The sequence below is a fragment of the Schistocerca serialis genome, chromosome 4, assembly GCF_023864345.2.
Source record: "Schistocerca serialis cubense isolate TAMUIC-IGC-003099 chromosome 4, iqSchSeri2.2, whole genome shotgun sequence".
In the NCBI taxonomy this organism is placed as follows: Eukaryota; Metazoa; Arthropoda; class Insecta; order Orthoptera; family Acrididae; genus Schistocerca; species Schistocerca serialis.
Window position 1 is genome coordinate 302624480 of NC_064641.1, and position 23584 is coordinate 302648063.

At 40.2% G+C, this 23584-nt stretch overlaps 1 protein-coding gene across 5 annotated transcripts in view; it reads right to left on the reverse strand.

The window, feature by feature from the left end:
- The window catches only part of LOC126473952 (heat shock factor protein), a 160885-nt gene that overhangs the window by 53179 nt on the left and 84122 nt on the right, over positions 1–23584 (reverse strand). For 3 of the 5 annotated variants that reach the window (XM_050101316.1, XM_050101314.1, XM_050101315.1), the window contains exon 9: positions 823–973. In XM_050101316.1, the coding sequence (XP_049957273.1) occupies positions 823–973 (151 nt within the window). The remainder of the gene's footprint in view (positions 1–822; positions 974–23584) is intronic. The other 2 variants (XM_050101318.1, XM_050101317.1) reach the window with 1 other exon arrangement.

A 23584-nucleotide genomic window follows, 5' to 3' on the forward strand; every position in this document is an offset into this window, starting at 1 on the left:
CTCAGCTGAAAGTGTGACACTAGATTTGTTCACAAACACATTTAATTCTGTACATGGGGAAGAAAGGAGAGGGCTAGACACACATTACGAGAGACCTTTGAAGTGTAATCACATCACTGAAAAACCTGGTTAAGAACAACCATTAAGGTACAATGCGCAATTCCTAGGAATAAGGTCTGAATGTTGAATGTTTGTAACACCACCCCGCTCCCCCTCCCCCCAGACAATTATTTCCCCTTTTCTTCCCGGGAAGAAGTAACAAGTGGTAATTAAATGAATCAGAATTTTGAAGCCTCATCTATTTTAACTTGTCATGCAAACAGAGAGTACTTAATTTGTCTGCATCATGTACTGCTGATCACAGTATCATATTATTAAATATTTAAATTCCAGTTCATACGATACTTTCGTTAATAAGGCTTACAATAGAGATGCTAGTGTAAATGATTTTTCAATAATGCTGCATACACTTTGAAAGGTCTGATATCACAGAATTAAAAATTAGTGTAACATAAATAAAGGCATAGATATATTAAAACACTAAAAACACCACCAGAATCAAGAATACCTACATTAGAAAATGAACCATTACTGTTTGAGCAACATCAGGAATTAAAATATTACCGCTAAAGGTGAAAACTACAACTAACAAAGACACACCATTAACAAAGTGCCATCAAGACAATGTCAAAATTCAACAATTGTAACAAATGGACATAAACAGAGACATCAAACTTTGAATTTCATTATCAAGGGATACATTTTATTCTCTATACTGGTTAATTTGTAAGCAGGTATTATTGTGTCTGGCAGTGCATCTACCTTTAGCATGGCATCTTTTTCAAGGCCAAGCACGGTTTGACGTACCCCCAGAAGGGTGTTGGCATCCAAACTGTAGCCTTCACCTTTCAGTAACTCCTTCAGACCATCCAGATCATTCTGCATTGAATCCAGATGGGAGTCCAGTTCTTCTCTACATAAAACAAAATACCTTTCAACTGTTTGCCACACTATAAAGATGCAGAAGACACTAAAATGAAGTGAGAAACTAAGGAATGAATTCTCAACAGCTATCACGCTGAGGAAAGTGTACTTCAAACTCTGCATTGTTACACCATGAAGGCTGATGTGAAAAAGTACACGTCATCAAGTCACGAAAATGGGGGAAAATGGATGGGCAAGGAAGATAACGGGCATCAAGAGGCATGTTTGTTTGGTGGGACAACAAAAGGCATCCTCTATGGAAGTGAATTGGTTACTTCATTGCTACCATTTCCACTATATTCCTTTTCACAGATTTGTTTGTAACCTATAGTTTGTCAAATTTTTAATCTGTACACTGTGCACAGAAGTTAACAATAACATCACTCTTCAATTAACAAACTGTCACTCCATTCACAGCATACATGACAAAACAAGTTGAGCTCAGTTTTCTAGAAAAGTGTATCAGAAGAATGGCATAGCTGTGTTAAGGCAATGATCTACAAATGGAAGTAGTTGAAGTAATCTACATGTTGTTGTTGTTGTTGTGGTCTTCAGTCCTGAGACTGGTTTGATGCAGCTCTCCATGCTACTCTATCCTGTGCAAGCTTCTTCATCTCCCAGTACCTACTGCAACCTACACCCTTCTGAATCTGCTTAGTGTATTCATCTCTTGGTCTCCCTCTACGATTTTTACCCTCCACACTGCCCTCCAATGCTAAATTTGTGATCCATTGATGCCTCAAAACATGTCCTACCAACCGATCCCTTCTTCTAGTCAAGTTGTGCCACAAACTTCTTTTCTCCCCAATCTTATTCAATACCTCCTCATTAGTTATGTGATCTACCCACCTTATCTTCAGCATTCTTCTGTAGCACCACATTTCGAAAGCTTCTATTGTCTTCTTGTCCATACTAGTTATCGTCCATGTTTCACTTCCATACATGGCTACACTCCATACAAATACTTTCAGAAACCACTTCCTGACACTTAAATCTATACTCGATGTTAACAAATTTCTCTTCTTCAGAAACGATTTCCTTGCCATTGCCAGTCTACATTTTATATCCTCTCTACTTTGACCATCATCAGTTATTTTACTCCCTAAATAGCAAAACTCCTTTACTACTTTAAGTGTCTCATTTCCTAATCTAATTCCCTCAGCATCACCCGATTTAATTTGACTACATTCCATTATCCTCGTTTTGCTTTTGTTGATGTTCATCTTATACCCTCCTTTCAAGACACTGTCCAGTCCGTTCAACTGCTCTTCCAAGTCCTTTGCTGTCTCTGACAGAATTACAATGTCATCGGCGAACCTCAACGTTTTTATTTCTTCTCCATGAATTTTAATACCTACTCCGAATTTTTCTTTTGTTTCCTTTACTGCTTGCTCAACATACAGATTGAATAACATCGGGGAGAGGCTACAACCCTGTCTCACTCCTTTCCCAACCACTGCTTCCCTCTCATACCCCTCGACTCTTATAACTGCCATCTGGTTTCTGTACAAATTGTAAATAGCCTTTCGCTCCCTGTATTTTACCCCTGCCACCTTTAGAATGTGAAAGAGAGTATTCCAGTCAACATTGTCAAAAGCTTTCTCTAAGTCTAGAAATGCTAGAAACGTAGATTTGACTTTTCTTAATCTTTCTTCTAAGATAAGTCGTAAGGTTAGTATTGCCTCACGTGTTCCAACATTTCTACGGAATCCAAACTGATCTTCCCCGAGGTCCGCTTCTACCAGTTTTTCCATTCGTCTGTAAAGAATTTGCGTTAGTATTTTGCAGCTGTGACTTATTAAACTGATAGTTCGGTAATTTTCACATCTGTCAACACCTGCTTTCTTTGGGATTGGAATTATTATATTCTTCTTTAAGTCTGAGGGTATTTCACCTGTCTCATACATCTTGCTCACCAGATGGTAGAGTTTTGTCAGGACTGGCTCTCCCAAGGCCGTCAGTGGTTCTAATGGAATGTTGTCTACTCCCAGGGCCTTGTTTCGACTCAGGTCTTTCAGTGCTCTGTCAAACTCTCCACGCAGTATCTTATCTCCCATTTCATCTTCATCTACATCCTCTTCCATTTCCATAATATTGTCCTCAAGTACATCGCCCTTGTATAAACCCTCTATATACTCCTTCCACCTCTCTGCCTTCCCTTCTTTGCTTAGAACTGGGTTGCCATCTGAGCTCTTGATATTCATACAAGTGGTTCTCTTCTCTCCAAAGGTCTCTTTAATTTTCCTGTAGGCAGTATCTATCTTACCCCTAGTGAGATAAGCCTCTACATCCTTACATTTGTCCTCTGGCCATCCCTGCCATTTTGCACTTCCTGTCGATCTCATTTTTGAGATGTTTGTATTCCTTTTTGCCTGCTTCATTTACTGCATTTTTATATTTTCTCCTTTCATCAATTAAATTCAATATTTCTTCTGTTACCCAACGATTTCTATTAGCCCTCGTCTTTTTACCTACTTGATCGTCTGCTGCCTTCACTACTTCATCCCTCAGAGCTACCCATTCTTCTTCTACTGTATTTCTTTCCCCCATTTCTGTCAATTGTTCCCTTATGCTCTCCCTGAAACTCTGTACAACCTCTGGTTCTTTCAGTTTATCCAGGTCCCATCTCCTTAAATTCCCACCTTTTTGCAGTTTCTTCAGTTTCAATCTGCAGTTCATAACCAAGAGATTGTGGTCAGAATCCATATCTGCCCCTGGAAATGTCTTACAATTTAAAACCTGGTTCCTAAATCTCTGTCTTACCATTATATAATCTATCTGATAACTTTTAGTATCTCCAGGATTCTTCCAGGTATACAACCTTCTTTTATGATTCTTGAACCAAGTGTTAGCTATGATTAAGTTATGCTCTGCGCAAAATTCTACAAGGCGGCTTCCTCTTTCATTTCTTCCCCCCAATCCATATTCACCTACTATGTTTCGTTCTCTCCCTTTTCCTACTGACGAATTCCAGTCACCCATGACTATTAAATTTTCGTCTCCCTTCACTACCTGAATAATTTCTTTTATCTCATCATACATTTCATCAATTTCTTCATCATCTGCAGAGCTAGTTGGCATATAAACTTGTACTAATGTAGTACGCATGGGCTTCGTGTCTATCTTGGCCACAATAATGCGTTCACTATTCTGTTTGTAGTAGCTTACCTGCAGTCCTATTTTTTTTATTCATTATTAAACCTACTCCCACATTACCCCTATTTGATTTTGTATTTATAACCCTGTAATCACCTGACCAAAAGTCTTGTTCCTCCTGCCACCGAACTTCACTAATTCCCACTATATCTAACTTTAACCTATCCATTTCTCTTTTTAAATTTTCTAACCTACCTGCCCGATTAAGGGATCTGACATTCCACGCTCCGATCCGTAGAACGCCAGTTTTCTTTCTCCTGATAACGACGTCCTCTTGAGTACTCCCCGCCCGGAGATCCGAATGGGGGACTATTTTACCTCCGGAATATTTTACCCAAGAGGACGCCATCATCATTTAATCATACAGTAAAGCTGCATGTCCTCGGGAAAAATTACGGCTGTAGTTTCCCCTTGCTTTCAGCCGTTCGCAGTACCAGCACAGCAAGGCCGTTTTGGTTAATGTTACAAGGCCAGATCAGTCAATCATCCAGACTGTTGGCCCTGCAACTACTGAAAAGGCTGCCGCTCCTCTTCAGGAACCACATGTTTGTCTGGCCTCTCAACAGATACCCCTCCATTGTGGTTGCACCTACGGTACGGCCATCTGTATCGCTGAGGCACGCAAGCCTCCCCACCAACGGCAAGGTCCATGGTTCATGGGGGAGTAATCTACATATGCATAATAAATTTCCATCTCTGTTGCTTGATTGATAACAAGCAGGCATCTTTTACATTGTCCCTTTCCAATGCTTAATTCCTGTAATGATTCCATAGTGAATATGTTGAGCAGTAGTCCACATCGAAAACGCTTCTCCTCTTTCAATTTCACAACCTTCCTGTCTCAGAAAAGTTGCAGGGTGACAGAAGATGTCTTTCACACTTTTTTTCCCAGGCACACATCTGCACGCGCAGATGCATACATAAAGGTACGTGCACGTTCACATGTGCGCACCCCCCCCCCCCCCCCCCCCCACACACACACACACTATTTTTCTCTGCACATTTCAACTATTCTATTTATCATGGCCCTTATATTCTTTCATGAGAACTTTGGAGTATGAAAGAACGTTCCTGCTGCGAATTTTACAATGCCTTACCTCTCCTGAATTACATAATTTATAATTTAGGATACCATCACATTTCCAACAGTAAATGAATTATCACAAATTTGAAGTTACTTTCATTGGTATTTACATATTGCCACCAGATTTAACAAAAAGGTTGCATTACCATAAAAAAATATCACTTTCAGTATCTCGAATCTGTGACATATGGTCATCTCCCTACAACATGAATAAAAATAGTCCTAATTTTGGTCCCTGTAATGCAGATATGAGTCATTATGCACACATCCCACACATCTTAATAAAAATGTGTGCATTCTTTTTGTTAATGCAAGATGAAAACCCGTTAGTTAGTTGGCTGCGTGTTCCATTGATCAATCACACGGTACGGTACCCGTTATGATGTGGAACGTGTCAAAAGCATAAGCAATGCACATATGAAACATGATATATATATATATATATATTTTACAGAGTTAAAGATCAATATTTCTATTATTTACCCCATTCCCTTAAATGGCACAAAATGCATATACAATATTTACAGATTTATTTATTCCTATTCAAGAATTCATCCATGGTATAGGAGTTGTCAAGAAGATACGATTTCAATTTATTTTTGATGCTATTACTGTTTCATTTTATTTCAACTGGTAATTTGTCAAAAAATTTTATAGCAGCATATTTTATCCCTTTCTGTGGCAAAGATAGGTTGAGTAAAGGATAGTGTAAGTCTTTCTTTTTTCTGGTATTATAATCATGAATGTCACTGTTGTTTTTAAACTTGTCCATGTTGTTGAGAATAAATTTCATTAGTGAGTAACTGTGCTGTGAGGCTGTTGTACGAATTCCCAATCTTTTAAAAAGATGCCAACAAGATGTGTGACTATGAACCCCACATATTATTCTAACCACTTTCTTTTGCGCAGTGATTACTTTTTGTCTAAATGTTGAGTTACCCCAAAATATTATTCCGTATGACATCAGAGAGTGAACGTATGCAAAATATGTTAGCTTACTAATTTCTGTATCCTCAGTATTGGCAATTATTCTGATTGGTGAAGTTGCTGAACCTAGTCACTTTAGAAGATACAAAATATGAATTTTCCAATTAAGATTCTCATCTATATGTACACCTAACAACTTAGTATGCTCTACCCTGTCTACTGACTTCTGTTGAGTGTTATATTTATTAAAGGAACTGTACTTTTTGCAGCAGAAAATTGGATGTACTGTGTTTTCTCAAAGTTTAGAGCAAGCCCATTTGCAGAAAACCAATTAATGACTTTTCCAAAGACCTTATTTGTATAATATTCAATTGGAGTTTCTTTTACTGGATTAATAATGATGCTTGTATTATCAGCAAACAGTGTCAGTTAAGCTTCCTGTTTCAGATAGGAAGGGAGGTTGTTCACATATATCAAGAACAGAAGGGGACCCTTGATTGAACCCTGTGGAACACCTAATGTAATTTCACCCCAGTTAGATGAAGTCACAAATTTATTTAAATCACTTAACTCATATAAAGAAACTTTTTTCTTCCTGTTCTGTAGGTATGACTTAAACCACTCATATGCTATTCCATTTATACCATAGAATTGTAAATTCTGTAACATTTGCTGATATTTGACTTATGGGCATAATTCACCGCCTAATGGTTCATCTTCCACTGCTGAAGACATCATCAGAGACTTTATTGACACAGAAAGCTGTTACAGGCTCAAACAAGAGCAACAAGCTGAACTGTTTATATGTCACCCAACAGTCAGTTCGTGATGTCATCAGGCCACATCTTAAGATTGCGGAGTTGTGCCGAGGTGGCAGTGTTTGTTTTATTTGGTACTGAGGTCCACAACTTGTCTAATTTCAATCCATCTTCTTTTCAGTTGAAATTGTGAGATTTTGAATTCCTATGGTCTCTCCCTGCATCTTAGTGTAGCCATTACTAGATCTTGTTAAAACCACAGTGTTAGAGAAATGAATTTAGTGGTTTCCTAGTCCTAGTGCATGATCTGGTACTGATGATTTACTACTTTTGCAGTGTTTAAATATACATGCACCTTTCATGGTTTAAACACTGTTAACAATACAGTGTTTTCTGAGTACTTTGCTAATGCAATCTGTGACAGTTCTTACAAATAGAATGAAAAGTTTCCCTTAGTTGGTTCTTTCCATTAAAAGCTCTAGATCTTTTAGAATGTAGTGCCCAGGTTGTCTCTTTGTCAGAGCAGCCGTTTCTTCTGAAAGCTGTAATGGATCTGGGAGATGTTATTTTTTTACCGTATTTGTCGATACCGAATTGTAAATGTTTTCTTATATTTTTGTCAGAATTTATTATAATTTGTCTTATTATATGTTAATTTACTTCTGTTTTTGAGAGTAAAAGCATATTGGTTACTATTAGAAAATGTATCGAAGAGTAGCAAAGAGACTGATTACAAGTGGAAACTTGTGAATTGTGTAAAATATCTTTGACGCTGGAGTCGTCTTTGACTATAGTCAGTCGGCAGCTAACTCTTGGTGTGTGTTGACGGAAGAACAATGTGAAGGTCGCAGTCATAAATAATTTTGAATTACGTTACTATTATTTTTGTATTAACTAAAAAGAAGAAACTACATTTGAAGAAACTGTATTTGAAACACCGAAATGAGAGAAACACGTTGAACCACGTCATTTCTGCAGCTGACATAGATGCATTGTGGAATCATACTTAGACAACTGAAGCCAAGACTAATATCGCCTTGCAAACGTCTAACGGAAAAGGTACTGTCACGAAATATGGCAAATTTAAGTAAATAAAAAATAGTGACCATATTTTCAACTTGTGTCAGCCGGGAAGCCATATTTCAACTGTGTCTCAGCCGGCATGCCACATTTCAAAGCTGATCTTAAGTGATCGAGCTCGTCTACCAAGTACTGTTGCTGTTGTTGTGGTCCGTGCTACTCTATCCTGCGCAAGCCTCATCATCCCGGAGTAGCTAGTGCAACCTCCACCCTTTTGAATATGCTTAGTGTATTCATCTTTTGGTCTCCCTCTACGATTTTTACCCTCCATGCTTCCCTCCAGTACTAAATTGGTGATCCCTTGATGCCTCTGAATGTATCCTTCCAATTGATTCCTCCTCCTAGTCAAATTGTGCCACAAATCCTTCTTCTCCCCAATTCTATTCAGTACCACCTCATTAGCTACGTGATCTACCCATCAAATCTTCAGCATTCTTCTGTAGCACCACATTTAAAAAGTTTCTATTCTCTTTTTGTCAAAACTGTTTATCGTCCATGTTTCACATCCATACATGGCTACACTCCATACAAATACTTTCAGGAAAGATTTCCTGACACTTAAATCTGTACTCGATATTAACAAATTTCTCTTCTTCAGAAATGCTTTTCTTACCATTGCCAGTCTACATTTCATATCCTCTCTACTTCGACCATCACCACTTAATTTGCTCCCCAAATAGCAAAACCCATCTACTACTTTGAGTGCCTCATTTCCTAATCTAATTCCATCAGCATCACCTGATTTAATTCTACGACATTCCATAATCCTCGTTTTGGTTTTGTTGATGTTCATGTTATATCCACCTTTCAAGACATTGTCCATTCCATTCAACTGTCTTCCAAGTCCTTTGCTGTCTCTGACAGAATTACAATGCCATCGGCGAACCTCTGAGTTTTTATTTCTTCTCCATGGATTTTAATTCCCATTACAAATTTTTCTTTGATTTCCTTTACTGCCCATTCAATGTACAGATTGAATAACATCAGGGATAGGCTACAACTCTGTCTCACTCCCTTCTCAACCAGTGCTTCCCGTCCATGCCCCTAGATTCTTATAACTGCCGTTGGTATCTGTACAAATTGTATATAGCCTTTCGCTCCCTGTATTTTACTCCTGCCATCTTCAGAATTTGAAAGAAAGTATTCCAGTCAACACTGTCAAAACTTTCTCTAAGTACAAATGCTAGAAACAGAGGTTTGCCTTTCCTTAACCTAGTTTCTAAGATGAGTCACAAGGTCAATATTGCCTTGTGTGTTCCCACATTTCTATGGAATCCAAACTGATCTTCCCCAAAGTTGGCTTCTACCAGTTTTTCCATTTGTCCGTAAAGAGTTCGTGTTAGTATTTTGCAACCGTGACTTATTAAGCTGATAGTTAGGTAATTTTCGCACCTGTCAGCACCTGCTTTCTTTGGAATTGGAATTGTTATATTCTTCTTGAAGTCTGAGGGTATTTCGCCTGTCTTTTACATCTTGCCCAACTTCCATATTCAGGGATGCTGCAATGGCCTTATGATCACTGATTCCCTGTTCTACACTTACAGAGTCGAAAAGTTTGCGTCTGTTTGTTATCAGTAGGTCCAAGATGTTATCTCCATGAGTCGGTTCTCTGTTTAATTGCTCAAGGTAATTTTCGGATAGTGCACTCAGTATAATGTCACTCGATGCTCTGTCCCTACCACCCGCCCTAAACATCTGAGTGTCCCAGTCTATATCTGGTAAATTGAAATCTCCACCTAAGACTATAACATGCTGAGAAAATTTGTGTGGAATGCATTCCAAATTTTCTTTCAGTTGTTCTGCCACTAAATGCTGCTGAGTCGGGAGGTCGGTAAAAGGAGCCAATTATTAACCTAGCTCGGTGGTTGAGTGTTGTTCTGCCGAGTTCCATTTGATACACAGTATTTTGATAGCTGACTCAGCCATCTTCTTCAGGTGCAGAGAGTTTTTCTGTTACATGTTCTCGCTGACTCAACACCAACCAGACTGAGAACATCATCATTGGTTGCATGCTGCTATTTATACCGGAGTTCAATTCCCAACACCCACTACATCCTTTGATAATCTTTTGTTTTTCAGAGCAGGCACTGATATTCTGTGAACTGCAAATTCTTGCATTATCTGCCAACTGTGCTACAAGTGATGGCCGGCAAGATATTAATAAACTGAGTGCCGGATCTCACGCACTATTTAAATTGGGTCTGAGAACCCTGTTTATTGTTTTTTGACATCTTTGACATCTTTATTTCAATAGATTCCTTAATTATGCTGTCCCAGAACCTTCACTTCTCCACTATGATACCGGTCTCATGGTATTTCATGCCATGATTGTATTCCAGGCAGTGCTCGACGCCATCTGGTTGTCTTAGTTGGATATGTTGCTAATATTCCTTGCATCTCTCTGCAATTGTTCTGATGGTCTCCCCAATGTAAAAGAGGCCACATTTGCATGGAATCCAATGAACACCCAGCTTTCGGAAACCTGGTGGTTCTTTAACATTACAAAGAATATTTTTTATCATGTTGAAGGGAATAATGCACACCAGATGCTATGTTTCTGTAGGAGTCTACCAGTCTTTTGGCATATTGAGCCAGCATAAGGTAAATAGTGAGTTTTGCCATTTCTTCCATGGTCACAAGTCACAAGTCTCAACCTCTTTGTCAGGTGTTCTTGATTTTGTTTGTATTGCCCATTCAATTTGATAATCTGTGTATCCATTCCTTCAGAAAACTATTTGTAGGTGTTGTAATTCTTTGGTGATCTCTCTTTGTATGAAACTGCTTGAGCTCTATGGACAACAGCCTTTAGCATCAAATTTCTTTGTGACAGATGGTGATTGCTCAAAGCATGGAGACAAGAGAGCAGTGTGCGTAGGTTTTCTACATACACCTGTAACCCAAGGATCCATCCGTTGTTCTCTTAACTAACACATCAAAGAAAGGTAGTTGGCCCTCTTTTTCTATTTCCATCATGAATATTACATTATGATGCTGGAGTTTAAATGCTCCAGGAACTCTTGAGGCTTCTTTGCTTAATGTGATCACACTACAAATGTGTCATCCTTGTAACTGATAGAAACACGATGGCTTCAACTTGGCGGATTCTAGAGCCTTTGTGTCAAAATGTTCCAGGTATAGCTTCACCATGACAGGTGATAACTGATTACCCACTGCTACACCATCAGTTTGTTCATAATATTTCCCATCAAGTAGGAAATAAGTAGATGTCAGAAAATGCCTAAAAGGTTCTGTGAAACAATCTTCAAACTTTTCTGTGACTACTTCCATGGAATCAAAAAGTGCAGCTCTTTTAAAGGTGAAGACTATGTCAAAACTGACTGTGATATCCACTTCCTGGAGCCACAACTGACAGAGTTGTGGATGTAGTGAGTGCACTTCCCCACACATTCGCTGAGAGTGTTTTTACACGTATTTTGTCAGCTGGTATGTAGGTCCACCAATATTAGTAACTATGGGTCTTAGCAGAATTCTTCCTTGTGTACCTCAATAAGGCCATATAGTCGTGGTGGCACTGCTGATTCTGTTTAAAGAGTTTTAACGATATGATGTGGTAAGCCTGACTCATGGAGAAGAGTCATTACCTTCCTCACAATTTTATTTGTAGAATCAACATCCATCTGTCTGTATGCAACATCATCCAAAAGATCGAAAATCATCTTATTGTACCCCACATGTGACAGTAGAACCTTAGCACTGCTCTTGTCCGCTGGCAGAACTACAGTTCTTGTCCTCCCACAGATTTCTCGGTGTTACTTATTCTCCCTTGGACACGTTTGATCTTAGCATTGGCGACTTTTATTAAGTTCTGCGGTGAACCTCTTCTGCTGTTCCTGGTGGGAGAGAAGCTACAACATGCTACACATACTTGATGTAATCTGTTATTGGTAGCATTTTTGCAGTGAGCACAAAATTAACCTTTTAGTGAGTAACTTCACTTTAACCTCACCAAGAAGTTTGTCATTGAGAATAATTATAGTATGGGTCCCAGTATCTTGTCTTGGCTTTTTGTGCAAATGACAGAATTTTGCTTTCTGGTGTGAAGACATTTTCTCCTTGTGACCGCCCATGCCCAAGAATCAACAGGGTGTTTAGCTGACATGAAAAGATGGGGATGAAAAAGCTCTTTTAAAGTTAGTTAGTTTTAGCATCTGTCAGGTGTCACAAATCCTCTCTCTACTAGAGCCAGGCTTGCACGTCACATAATTGTATTCACCACTGGAATGTTACAGTAATGTTTGATTTTAGCACTTGTAGGTACAACTTTTTCATCTCGACACCTTGTTAGGAAGATCAGTGTACTGAGAAATTGACCTTTCTTTCGGTGAATTTTTTCCAACTTCTGTACATTGTGAACATCTTCTCACTATAGAGTGGAGTAATGTCATCTCTTAGGTTTTTTTGGCACGACTGTGTTTCCGGGTGTTCTGCCAAGTTGTTGTTTCTATTTGATGCACAATATTTCAACAATCAACACAGCTGCCTTCTTCAAGTGCTGGGAATTTTGCTGTTATGTGTACTCACTGTCTGAACTCCAACCAGATTGTGAACTATGTTGGTCTCATGCCACTATTTATAGCAGATTTCAATTCCCAATGTCCTCTACACCCTTTGCTGCTCTTTTGTTTTTCAGAGCCAGCTTTGACAGTCTGTGATATCATAATTAAGGAGTCTACCAAAATAATAATATCAGAAAAACAAACTAACAACAGAGCCAGTGGTTTCAATTTAAATAATGCACGAGGTCTGGCTCTGAATTTATTAAACTCTGATGAAGTGATTCAAGGGACAGAGGCATCAGAGCTGCATGGACACAGCAGATGAACAGCTCAGTAGCCGGTCAAAATCATCTGTCAAAAACGCCAATCGACGACATACTGATGAAGTGATTCAAGAGGCACGTTCATCAGGGCTCACAACCAGCTACTTTAAAATCATGAGAGAAATGAATCAAGAAGAAAAACACTGAATTTTTTCCAAACCGACAATTTATGTTGCTAACTGGCTACAGCTGTGAGATATTTACCAGGTGTAAAAGTATGAAAGGCACATTTTAGACAACAGATGTTGCACTAATGCAGTTTGTGCTATAAAGATTTGACACTTCGCCGTTTTGTTGTGTCATCAACAAGTGTAAGACATGCACGAGTGATAAATTGGAAAACTGTGTGCAGAGTGTTCTTTTGTTGCGTTCAATATGTCGAAATCTATACTGAACAAAGGTCATTTGTGGACAGCATTCATTTTTTTTTTAACTGAAGAAAACTGCTGCTGAATCATACTAATTACTACGAGATGCTTATGGTGAACCTGCTCCATTGCAAGATACATGTGAACGATGGTTTTGGAGTTTCAAAAATGGTAACTTCAATGTTGCAAACAAGGAATGTGGAAAATGGCCAAAACAATGCAAAGATTTGGGATTGGAAATGTTGTTGCATGAAGATGATTCACAAAAACAAAAGCATCTCACCAAGCAATTGGGCATGAGTCAACAAACTGTTTCCAAATAGTTACAAGAGATGGAAAAGATTCAGAAGACCAACAGATGGGTACCACATCAGTTGAACGATAGGCAAATGGAAAAGCACAAAAACACACATGAGATTGTGCTCAATCAGTACAAAAGTCATTTCGCATTGTATAGTTACAGGGGATGAAAAGTGGATTTATTCTGAGAATCCCAAGTGCAAAAGATCACGGGTAGATGCAGGCACATCGACTGCAAGACTGAATCACTTTGGCAGAAAGATGATGCTCTGTGTTTGGTGGTACCAGAGGGGTGTGGTCTATTACGAGCTGTTAAAAACCTGGGGAATGATTAATATTCAAAGCTACCAACAACAATCAACTGATATGAATAGTTTGCTGCTTGAAAAAAAAAAAAAAAAAGGCCACAGTACCGAAAGAGGCAACAGAAAGTCATTTATCTTCATGATAATGCTCCTTCACATACGGAAAAACTAGTTCGCAACATGTTGGAAGCACTACCCCATGCAGCTTACTCAAGACTTGGCCCCCTCTGATTACCAACTGTTTACATCAATGGGTCACGGACTTGCTGAGCAGCACTTTGTTTCATAAGAAGCTGCGAAAAAATGGCACGATGAATGGTTCACAACAAAAGGGAAAAATGTATAATAAATGATGGAACATACTTTGAATACCGCACTATTTATCATTCTTCTGAATTTAACATTTTTTAAGAAAAAAAAAGATCCACATTTCATACTTCGACACCTGATATAGAAGAATGATGATATCATGAAAAGGATAGATCACTATTCGCCATATGATGGACATGCTGGGTCGCAGGCAGGCACAACAGAAAGACTGCTAAACAAATGAGTTTTTGACCAAAGGGCCTTCTTCTCAATTTTGGGGGGGGGGGGGGGGGGGCACGCACACACACACACACACACACACACACACACACACACACACACACACACACAAAAACCCTGAGTGTGGTGAGGTAAGGAGGAGGCTGGGGCAGGGAGGGAGAGGGGATAACCAGACAGGTCTGGGGGACAGTAAAGTACTGCTTGTGGCAGCATACAGCGGTGAAATGGGGAAAGGGTAGGGCATCTAGGTGTACCTGGGATGTTAGATGGGATGAGGAGGGGAGGACGTAAAAGGAGAGAAGTGAAAAGACTGTAGGTGCAGTGGTGGAATAGAAGGCTGTGTAATGCTAGAGTGGAAACAAGGAAGGGAAGAGGGGATGAAGGACAGTAACTGACGAAGGATGTGATCAGGAGGGCTATGGGAACATAGGATGTATTGCAAGGGGAAATCCCACCTGCACAATAAAAAAAGCTGGTGTTGGTAGAAAGGATCCATATGGCACAGGCTGTGAAACAATCACTGAAATCAATAACATTGTATGGGCAGTGTGCTCAGCAACTGGGTGGTCCAGCTGTTTATCTTGGCCACAGTTTGTCGGTGACCATTCATGTGGACAGATAGCTTGTTGGTTGTCATGTCCACATAGATCACAGCACAGTGGTTGCAGCTTAGCTTCTGGATCACTTGACTGGTTTCACATGTAGCCCTGTCTTGATGGGATAGGTGATGCTTGTGGCTGGACAAGAGTAGGTGGTGATATGAGGAAAAGCCTTTATCTAGGTCCACTGCAGGGATACGAGCCATTATGTGTGGGTTTGGGATCAGGGTTTGAGTAGGGACAGACAAGGATATTGTGTGGGTGTTCTGTAGGTGGCAGAAGGTGGAATCCCACTGCGGGATAGTGGGTAAAACATTTGGGTAGGACATTCCTCATTTCAGGGTATGACGAGAGGTAGTCGAAACCTTGGTGGAGAATGTAATTCAATCGCTCTAGTCCTGGGTTGTACTGAGTCGCAAGGGGAATGCTCCTCTGTGGCCAGACAACATGGAATTTTGAGAGGTGATGGGTGACTGGAGAGATGAGGCATGGGAGATGTGTTTCTGTGCAAGGTTGGGACAGTAATTACAGTCTGTGAAGTCCTCAGTGAGACCCTTGGTGTATTTCGTGATGGACTGCTTGTCACTACAGATGTGACGACTGTGAGTGGCTAGGCTGTATAGAAGGGATTTCTCGGTATGGAATGGGTGCCAGCTGTCAAAGTAGAGGTACTGATGGTGGTTGGTATGTATGATATAGATTGAGGTACTCATGTAGCCACCTTTGAGGTGGAGGTCAACTCAAGGAAGGTGACTTTTCACGTTTAGGAGGACCACATGAAGCAAATATGGGAGAAGGTGTAGAGGCTCTGGAGAATGTGGATATGGTGATCTCACCCTTGATCCAAATCATGAAAATGTCAGCAAATCTGTACCAGATGAGGGGTGTGGGATCTGAGAGGTCAGGAAGGATTCCTGTAGATGGATCATGAATAAGTTGGCATACAATGGTGCTGTGTGGATGCTCATTGCCACACCCAGATTTGTTTGTAGGTGACGCCTTGAAAGGAGAAGAGATTGCAGGTGAGGATATAGTAGGTCATGGAGACCAGGGAACAGGTTGTAGGTTTGGAATCTTTTAGGCACTGGGGAAGGTCATGGACACAAGGGATGTTAAGTGTCCATATCAAACTTACCAACCACCAGCAATACTTCCACTTTGACAGCTGCCACCCATTCCATGCAAATAAATCCCTTGCATACAGCCTAACCAACTGTGGCCATTGCATCTGTAGTGACAAGCAGTCCCTCTCGAAATAAACCAAGGATCTCCCTGAAGCCTTCACAGACAGTAATACCTTTCCAACCCTGTACAGAAACAGATCTCCCGTGCCTTTTCTCTCTTGGCTTTGGGTTGAGTATGACTGGTAGGGTTGGTGGTGAAAAAGTGTTTCCACTGTAACACCTAGGAGAAGGAGAGTCTTTAACAAGTCCATCACGACTGTATTTGAGAGTGGAGCTAGAGATAAGGCCTTTGGAAAGGACTCATACTTCTGTGGAGCTGAGGTTTTTGGAGCAAAGGTTAATGATTGTGTTTCAGGTCTGATTAGATTCTGGATTCTATATGGTGATGGGAGGGAGTTTCTGAAGGAGTGGTAAATGCTGTAGGTGTGTGAGGCATTGTTTGCTGGTTATGAGGAGTCGGGGAGGTTTGGAGGCTGTTGTAAAGGTGGTGGAAGGTGGGAGCAGGAGGTGAACAGGTTGGAAAGTATTTTGAGGTGGCGTCTGCATACTGCTCTTGTTCCTGGAGGCCAAGTGTTCCAATGTGAGAGATGGGATGCAGGAATTTGGGATTACAGAGCAGGAGAATTTTATGGATGGAGATGAGGAATTAGGATGGCGAGGGCTGACGGAATCTGAACAGATGGAGGTCACCATGGAAGGACGGGTTGCAGACAGAGATGGGTAATTTGATGGTACGGTCATTTGGTGATAAGATTCTATGAGCTAGGCAACAATGCAGTAACAATATGTGGGACTGGGTTCTCACGAGGGATGAGGAAACTTTTCTGTATTGGCCCAGATGGAAGGGGCAAGGATCTACAGAAGAAGATAAAAATTGGGTAAAAGTTAAGTAAATTACATAAAAATATGTGGATGAAAACCACGAGACAAACGGAACAGATGAGGTATGAGGAAAAAAAGTGAAAGCTGAGGGAGTAGGCCTGACATTGAAAGGTAAAAATGAACTGAACTAATTATGAAAACACAATGCGATCAAAGACAAAAATTAATAGAAAGATGACAATGTGGGATGCAGCTCGGTGGGTGGATGTATGTGTGAAGAGAGATGACAGCATTTGTAAATGTATTGAAGAAGGTTAGTACCTGCATTCTGGAATAAGGGAAGAAAACTAGATATTTTTTTTTTTTTTTTTTTTTTTTTTTTTTTTTTTTTTTTTTTGGGGGGGGGGGGGAGGGGGAGGGGGGCTGGTGGTCGGGAGGTAGGTCGAGGTTCAACAAGTTCATATGGCACAGGAGGAAGGTACAGAAAATAACATGCAAAAATACATGAGAATGAGTGAGGAAGAGTGGCAATTTGAAGGTCTAGGATAAATTATATCACCCACCCAGCAACAAAGGAGCACTGCCTTCATGACTCAGTACCACACAGGACTGAAGCAACTGAATCACATTCTCCACCAGGGTCTCAACTACCTCTCGTTGCACCCTGAAATGAGGAATATTCTACCCACCATCCTCCACACTCCTCCCAGAGTGGTATTCCACCACCCACAGAACCAACACAGTATCATCGCCCAACCCTACACAACACCTGCACCCAATCCCTTGGCTCACAGCTCACATCCCTGCGGCAGACCTACATGCAAGACCAATCCCATACATCCTCCTCCCACCACCACCACCACCACCACCACCTACTCCAGGCTGGTAACAGGCACCTCCTATCCTATCAAAGGCTATCTATGAAAGCAGCCATGTGATCTATAAATTAAGGTTGAACCATTGCAATGCTTTCTACTCGGACATGGCAACCAACAAGCAATCTATCCACATGAATGGTCACTTACAAGTTGCGGCCAAGTGACAACTGGAACACCCCATTGCTGAACATGCTGCCCAACACACTGTACTTCACTTCAATGACTGCTTCACAGTCTGTGTCATCTGGATTTTCCCTACCAACACTAGCTTTACAGAACTGTGCATGTGGGAACTCTCCTTGCAATATATCCTACGTTTCCGTAGCCCCACTGGCCTAAACTTTTTCAAGTCCCTCAACTACACCTATCCATCCCGTTCACAACATACCCACAAGTCTCCATACCCCTCCTTTACTCCGCCCCCGAAGAACGTCCTCACAGCATTTAGCAGCCCTACCCTGTCCCCACCATGTCCCTGAAAGCTCCCACAGGCAGCACTACACTTTCTTCCACATTTACCCTGGTACACCTCATCCTCCTGCCTCAGCCTCCTCCTTATTCCTACCAACCACAGATCACTGTCCCATCAGGCACAGTTGCTCTACACAGTTCACCCTCAGCAGCCAGAGATAGTGGCCATGCGTGTGTGAGTTGTGCTTTTGTGGTTGTGTTTGTTTTCTACTTTAGATTAAGGCCTTGTGGCTACAAGCTCAAATGCACCAGTCTTTTTGTTATGCCTGTCTGCAACTCAATGTCTCCTCTACATGATGAGCAATCTATCATTTCCATAATATTGTTGTTTACTAATATAGACTACATTACTCCAAGAAAGATAATTTGTATGCATTTCAGTTCTTTTAAACAAACTGTTACATTAAACTATGCTAAGAACACAAAAAACAAGACTGAGAAGAAGTCCTTCCCTTGCTGTTATTTGAATTCTTGGGCCAAATTAGCTTAATTACAAATTAAAGGGTGTAATAAATTAAGAAGTAATGAGTGCATATCATTCTGATCCTTGGATGCAGAGAAGTATATATAACAGAAACAACAGACAAAAAGAGAACCCAATGCTACATAAATTAAAAAAAGAGTGAAAAGACAATGATTCAAAGACTGCAAAACCAAAGTATACACGATTACAGAAAACATTAGAAAAAGAAGTACATTGGAACCTTCTTTTTTGGACTATTCAACAATAAGTCATCTGGATACTTAAAAATCTGGATACTCCAGGTCACAAAAAACTGAGTAACATGGATTAAATGTTGTGACATATGTTGTATTTATTTTCAGATGAAGAAAAAAATATACATTAGCTATATTATTCAAAGGACATACTGCTATTCACCATGAAGAGGACATACTGAGTTGCAGACTGAAAAGAAAACACACACACATTTACACAAGCAATCACACCTCACGCAGTCATGGTCACTATCCCAGTCCGTTTTTATTTCTGACGAAGGATTTGGCCAAAAGCTCATTGTGTAACAGTCTTTTCACTGTCCCTGTCTGCAACTCAACATGTAATCTTTACTGTGAGTAGCAATCTATCGTTTTCATAATATTTTGATATTACAACCTAGACTTTCTATTGTCAAATTATACATTATTTTCACATAAATACTGACTGGATATTGAAAGGGAAAAAGGAAGTTTTATACACTGAAACAATCAGGAACTTTCTTTTGGGCCATATTTTTATGTGACTTATATGCAGTACCATCACATAGACATTTCACTAGCAACAGTTCAGCTGACATTATTTTCATCTACCATTCTAAATAAGCCATTATTAAGACCATCTGTATTGTTGCCTCTGTACATGCCATAATTGTGGTAAACCCACAGTTACCAGTACTTTTCACCATCTGCCTCACTCCCGATCTGTATGCTGTGCTGGCTGCATGTGCAACTGACTGTGCCAGCAGACCACAGATGTTGTTCGATGCACTGAGCTAAAGCTTGCTCGCCCTAGATGCAGGGATCGACACCAGAGGCTCCACTGTTGGCCTACTGTGCACGGCTACACCACCAGCTCTGCACACAGACTAAAAAATAGCACCACAACATCAGTGATGTCTACGCTTGTCTATATCTAGGCCAACAAGAGCCTTCCACCTTCAGTCAACACTGTGCTGTCACCTGTTACTTATCATGCAGCCCCCAAGATTTAGACGATGTTATGTTACTGACCTTCTATCTCCTCCGGCCAGTTTCATGTTATTGTACAGTGTGCCATCATGTGTTTTAGCCTACCAATAAACAGATTCAATAACCAATTTCATTTGCTGTGTGCCACAACAATACTGTCTTCAGATTGAATACTAATTTTGTCAGATACTCCATCATAGTTGGCATCATAGTCATTTCACAGCCACTCGTTCACACCTGTAACTTGTGCCTGACAAGGAGAGGTCCCCAGCAGTGGGACTGACTTTTTGAAATTATCTACATTCTGATTTACGTCAAGGTCCCAGGTCACACCCTGTAGCCATACACTCTGGTCGGCCCTAATTTGCGAGCAATCGGTGAAAAAATATTAGGAATTTCGGGTGAGTGTCTACAAATTTGGAAAAGGCATGCCATTCACTCTGGTGGGCCCTAATTTGCGAGCAATCGGTGGAAAAATATTAGGAATTTCGGGTGAGTGTCTACAAATTTGGAAAAGGGATGTTTAAGAGACTGGATGAGCAGTGTAATGGTCAAGGAGGAAGCCTCACATCCTAAAGGTTGTGGGTTCAAACCTCATCAGGGGGTTGGAAAATTTTTATTTTTTATCTTTATTAAAATGACTTTCATCATTATTTTTAACCAATTAATTGGTTTAAATGTAATTTTTTATTTCCACTGCTTTGTCACGTCAATTAAATTTTTTCGTTTACTCTCATTTTTCTTCCTAACACCCTTTTTCCACTTGGAATCTTTGTTCATGAGATTTTAATTACTATTGTGCATTCACTTACATTAATTTCTACCATTTTAACATCCTATATTTATGTCCTCATTAATGCATTCGTTATTTCTGTTCCTCAATTTGCTTGAATTTTGAATTATTTGTCATCCTCTTTTTTGATTAAATCTTCATCTGCATTATTTCATCCATAGAGCAATAGTAATTTATTACAAATGAATTTTTGACACTACTACATAGTCAATATAAACAGGTTTTTTCTTCTTTTATTTTGTAACCAATACTTCGGCAGTTTCAAATGTTTCAGTATCATGACAGATAAATAAAAAAAATTAAATTCAAATGCACAAAGATTCCAAATTGAAAAACAATGATGGAAGAAAAATGAGAGCAGTTGAGAAGGTTAATACAGTGATTAAAATGAACTGACAAAGAAATATAAATAAAAAAATACATTTACCCCAATTAACTGGATAAAAAATTGCCACAGTATTAAGATAATGATTTAAAAATACAAAATTTCGAAGTACCTGACAAGATTTGAACACACTACTTTTTGGAAGTGAGGCTTGTACCTTGGCCATTAGGCTGCTTAACCTGGCTGATGTGACAAAGAAATAGAAATAAAAAATTACACTCAACCCATTTAATTGGATAAAGAATAGCCAAGCTGAATAAAAAATAGCCAAGGTATTTAGATAATTATTTAAAAATAAAAAAAATTCAAAGTATCTGATGTTATTAGAATCCACTATCTTTTGCATTGATGTCTGTACCTTGACCATTATGCTGCACTACCAGTCTGTTAAACATACCTTTTTTATAAAGTTAAACAGCATCAAAATATTCTGAAATTTATTTAGACAATTACTCGCAAACTAGAACCCACCAGGGCGAATGGCTACAGGGTGTGATACTTGGGACCTTGATTTAATCACCATATAGATGATTTCAAAAAGTTAATCCCACCACTGGGAACCTCTCCTTGTGAGCATCATGGAATCAAAACAATGCTTCAATGTAAAACATGTCAGCAATATTTTTCTACAATTCTTTTTTATCCGTCCTTGGCAGTGCATCTAACTTTTTGTCCATGGACACTACCGCCTTCTTTCTCTTTAATGTCATTTTACACTCACAACAAAAGGGGACAATATAGTACTGTACAAGTAATGCCAACTTGTTAACTGAAAAATTGTCAGAATATGCGTAAGGTGACTGGGTGAACTTAAATTTAATGATTCTGGGCATATATTGTTGCCACTATTGATCTTGAGTATCAATCAAACACTGTCCAGTTACTGCCCTATTAAGGAAAATGCTATGGGTCAATCAGATCCCGATAAATGAGTTCCCACAATACAACAAAATTAGGCTATAAATAAAGGTCATTAAATATAGATCAGAGGTTCAGGTGGGGAAGGAAATTGACTTTGTGACTTTCTCTCTTCCAAATAAAACATTTAAATATTCAATATAATTAATTTACAGAAACCACATAATCAGAAACCAATAAATCGGATGTTTAGAGGGATTTGAACCCCCACTTCTCCTGAAAGTGACATCTGTGTACTAAACGCTGTGTCATGTCGCTTTCAAAGATATTAGAAATGGATGTAAAGGAATTAACACAAGCAGTTCCAAAACTGTAGACATTGTTGAGGAAAGAGGAATGGTTTGAGCTAACAGAGAAAATTAGTACACATGACGTGAAATGAGGAATATCATCCCCACTATACTCCCCACCCTTCCCATGATGGTCTTCTACTGTCCACACAACCTAAACAATCTCACTGTCTGTCTCTACACTAACCCTGCTTTCAACTCATTGCCTCATGGCTCATACCCCTGTAACAGACCTAGGTGCACGATCTGTTCCACACATCGTACGTACATACCACCACCACCACCACCACCACCACCACCACCACCACCACCTTCAGCCCTGACAGGCATCTCCCAGCCCTGTTGCAGGTATCCCACACCCCCTCACAACCAACTAAAGGCAGGGTCATCTGTGAAAGCAGCCATGTGATCTACCAACTTAGCTACAACCACTGTGCTACATTCTACATGGGTATGACAACGAACAAGCTGCCTGTCCACATGAATGGCTATCGTCAAACTGTGGCCAAGAGACGGCTGGACGACCCACCTACTCAGCATGCCTCTCAACACGTTGTACTTCATGTTAACAACTGCTTCAGACAGCCTGCGCCACCTGAATTTTTCCCACGGACACCAACTCGTTTGAACTGTGCAAGAGGGAACTCTCTCTTCACAATATCATTCATTCGCATAACCAGTTTCAACCTCAGGCATTGTGTGTCCTTCACCTGCTTATTCCCTTCCCTGCTCCCAATCCAGTAACACACATGCCATCTATCCTGCATAGTAGTTCCCCTTCTTTACTTCTCTCCTCTCCTCTCCTCTTTCTCCCTCATCCAATCTCCCCCCCCCCCCCCCCCCCCCCGCTCCCATCAGCACAGTTGCATCTAACAGCCCTAGTCGATCGCCACTACATCCATAGCCGTTACTACAGGCAGTACCAGCATCTTCCCTCACCACTGCCTATGTATTGTGCTTGTGTGAAAGTGGGCGAGATTTCTGCACCTGATGAAGACTGTGGCATTCTAATCACTCATCCACTACTGCTGCTATTTTGACACTGATAACTCTTAAATGTAGAATCTGTATCAAACAGTCTTTCCTTCTCATCCCACCCAGTAAGTCTCCCCTGACCCGGGGTTCTGGGTGACTTTTCTGAACTGTACCCCTTTCCCTAAACCTCTCCAGTCCTTTTCCTTCACCCCTCTTCCTTCCCTTCCAACTC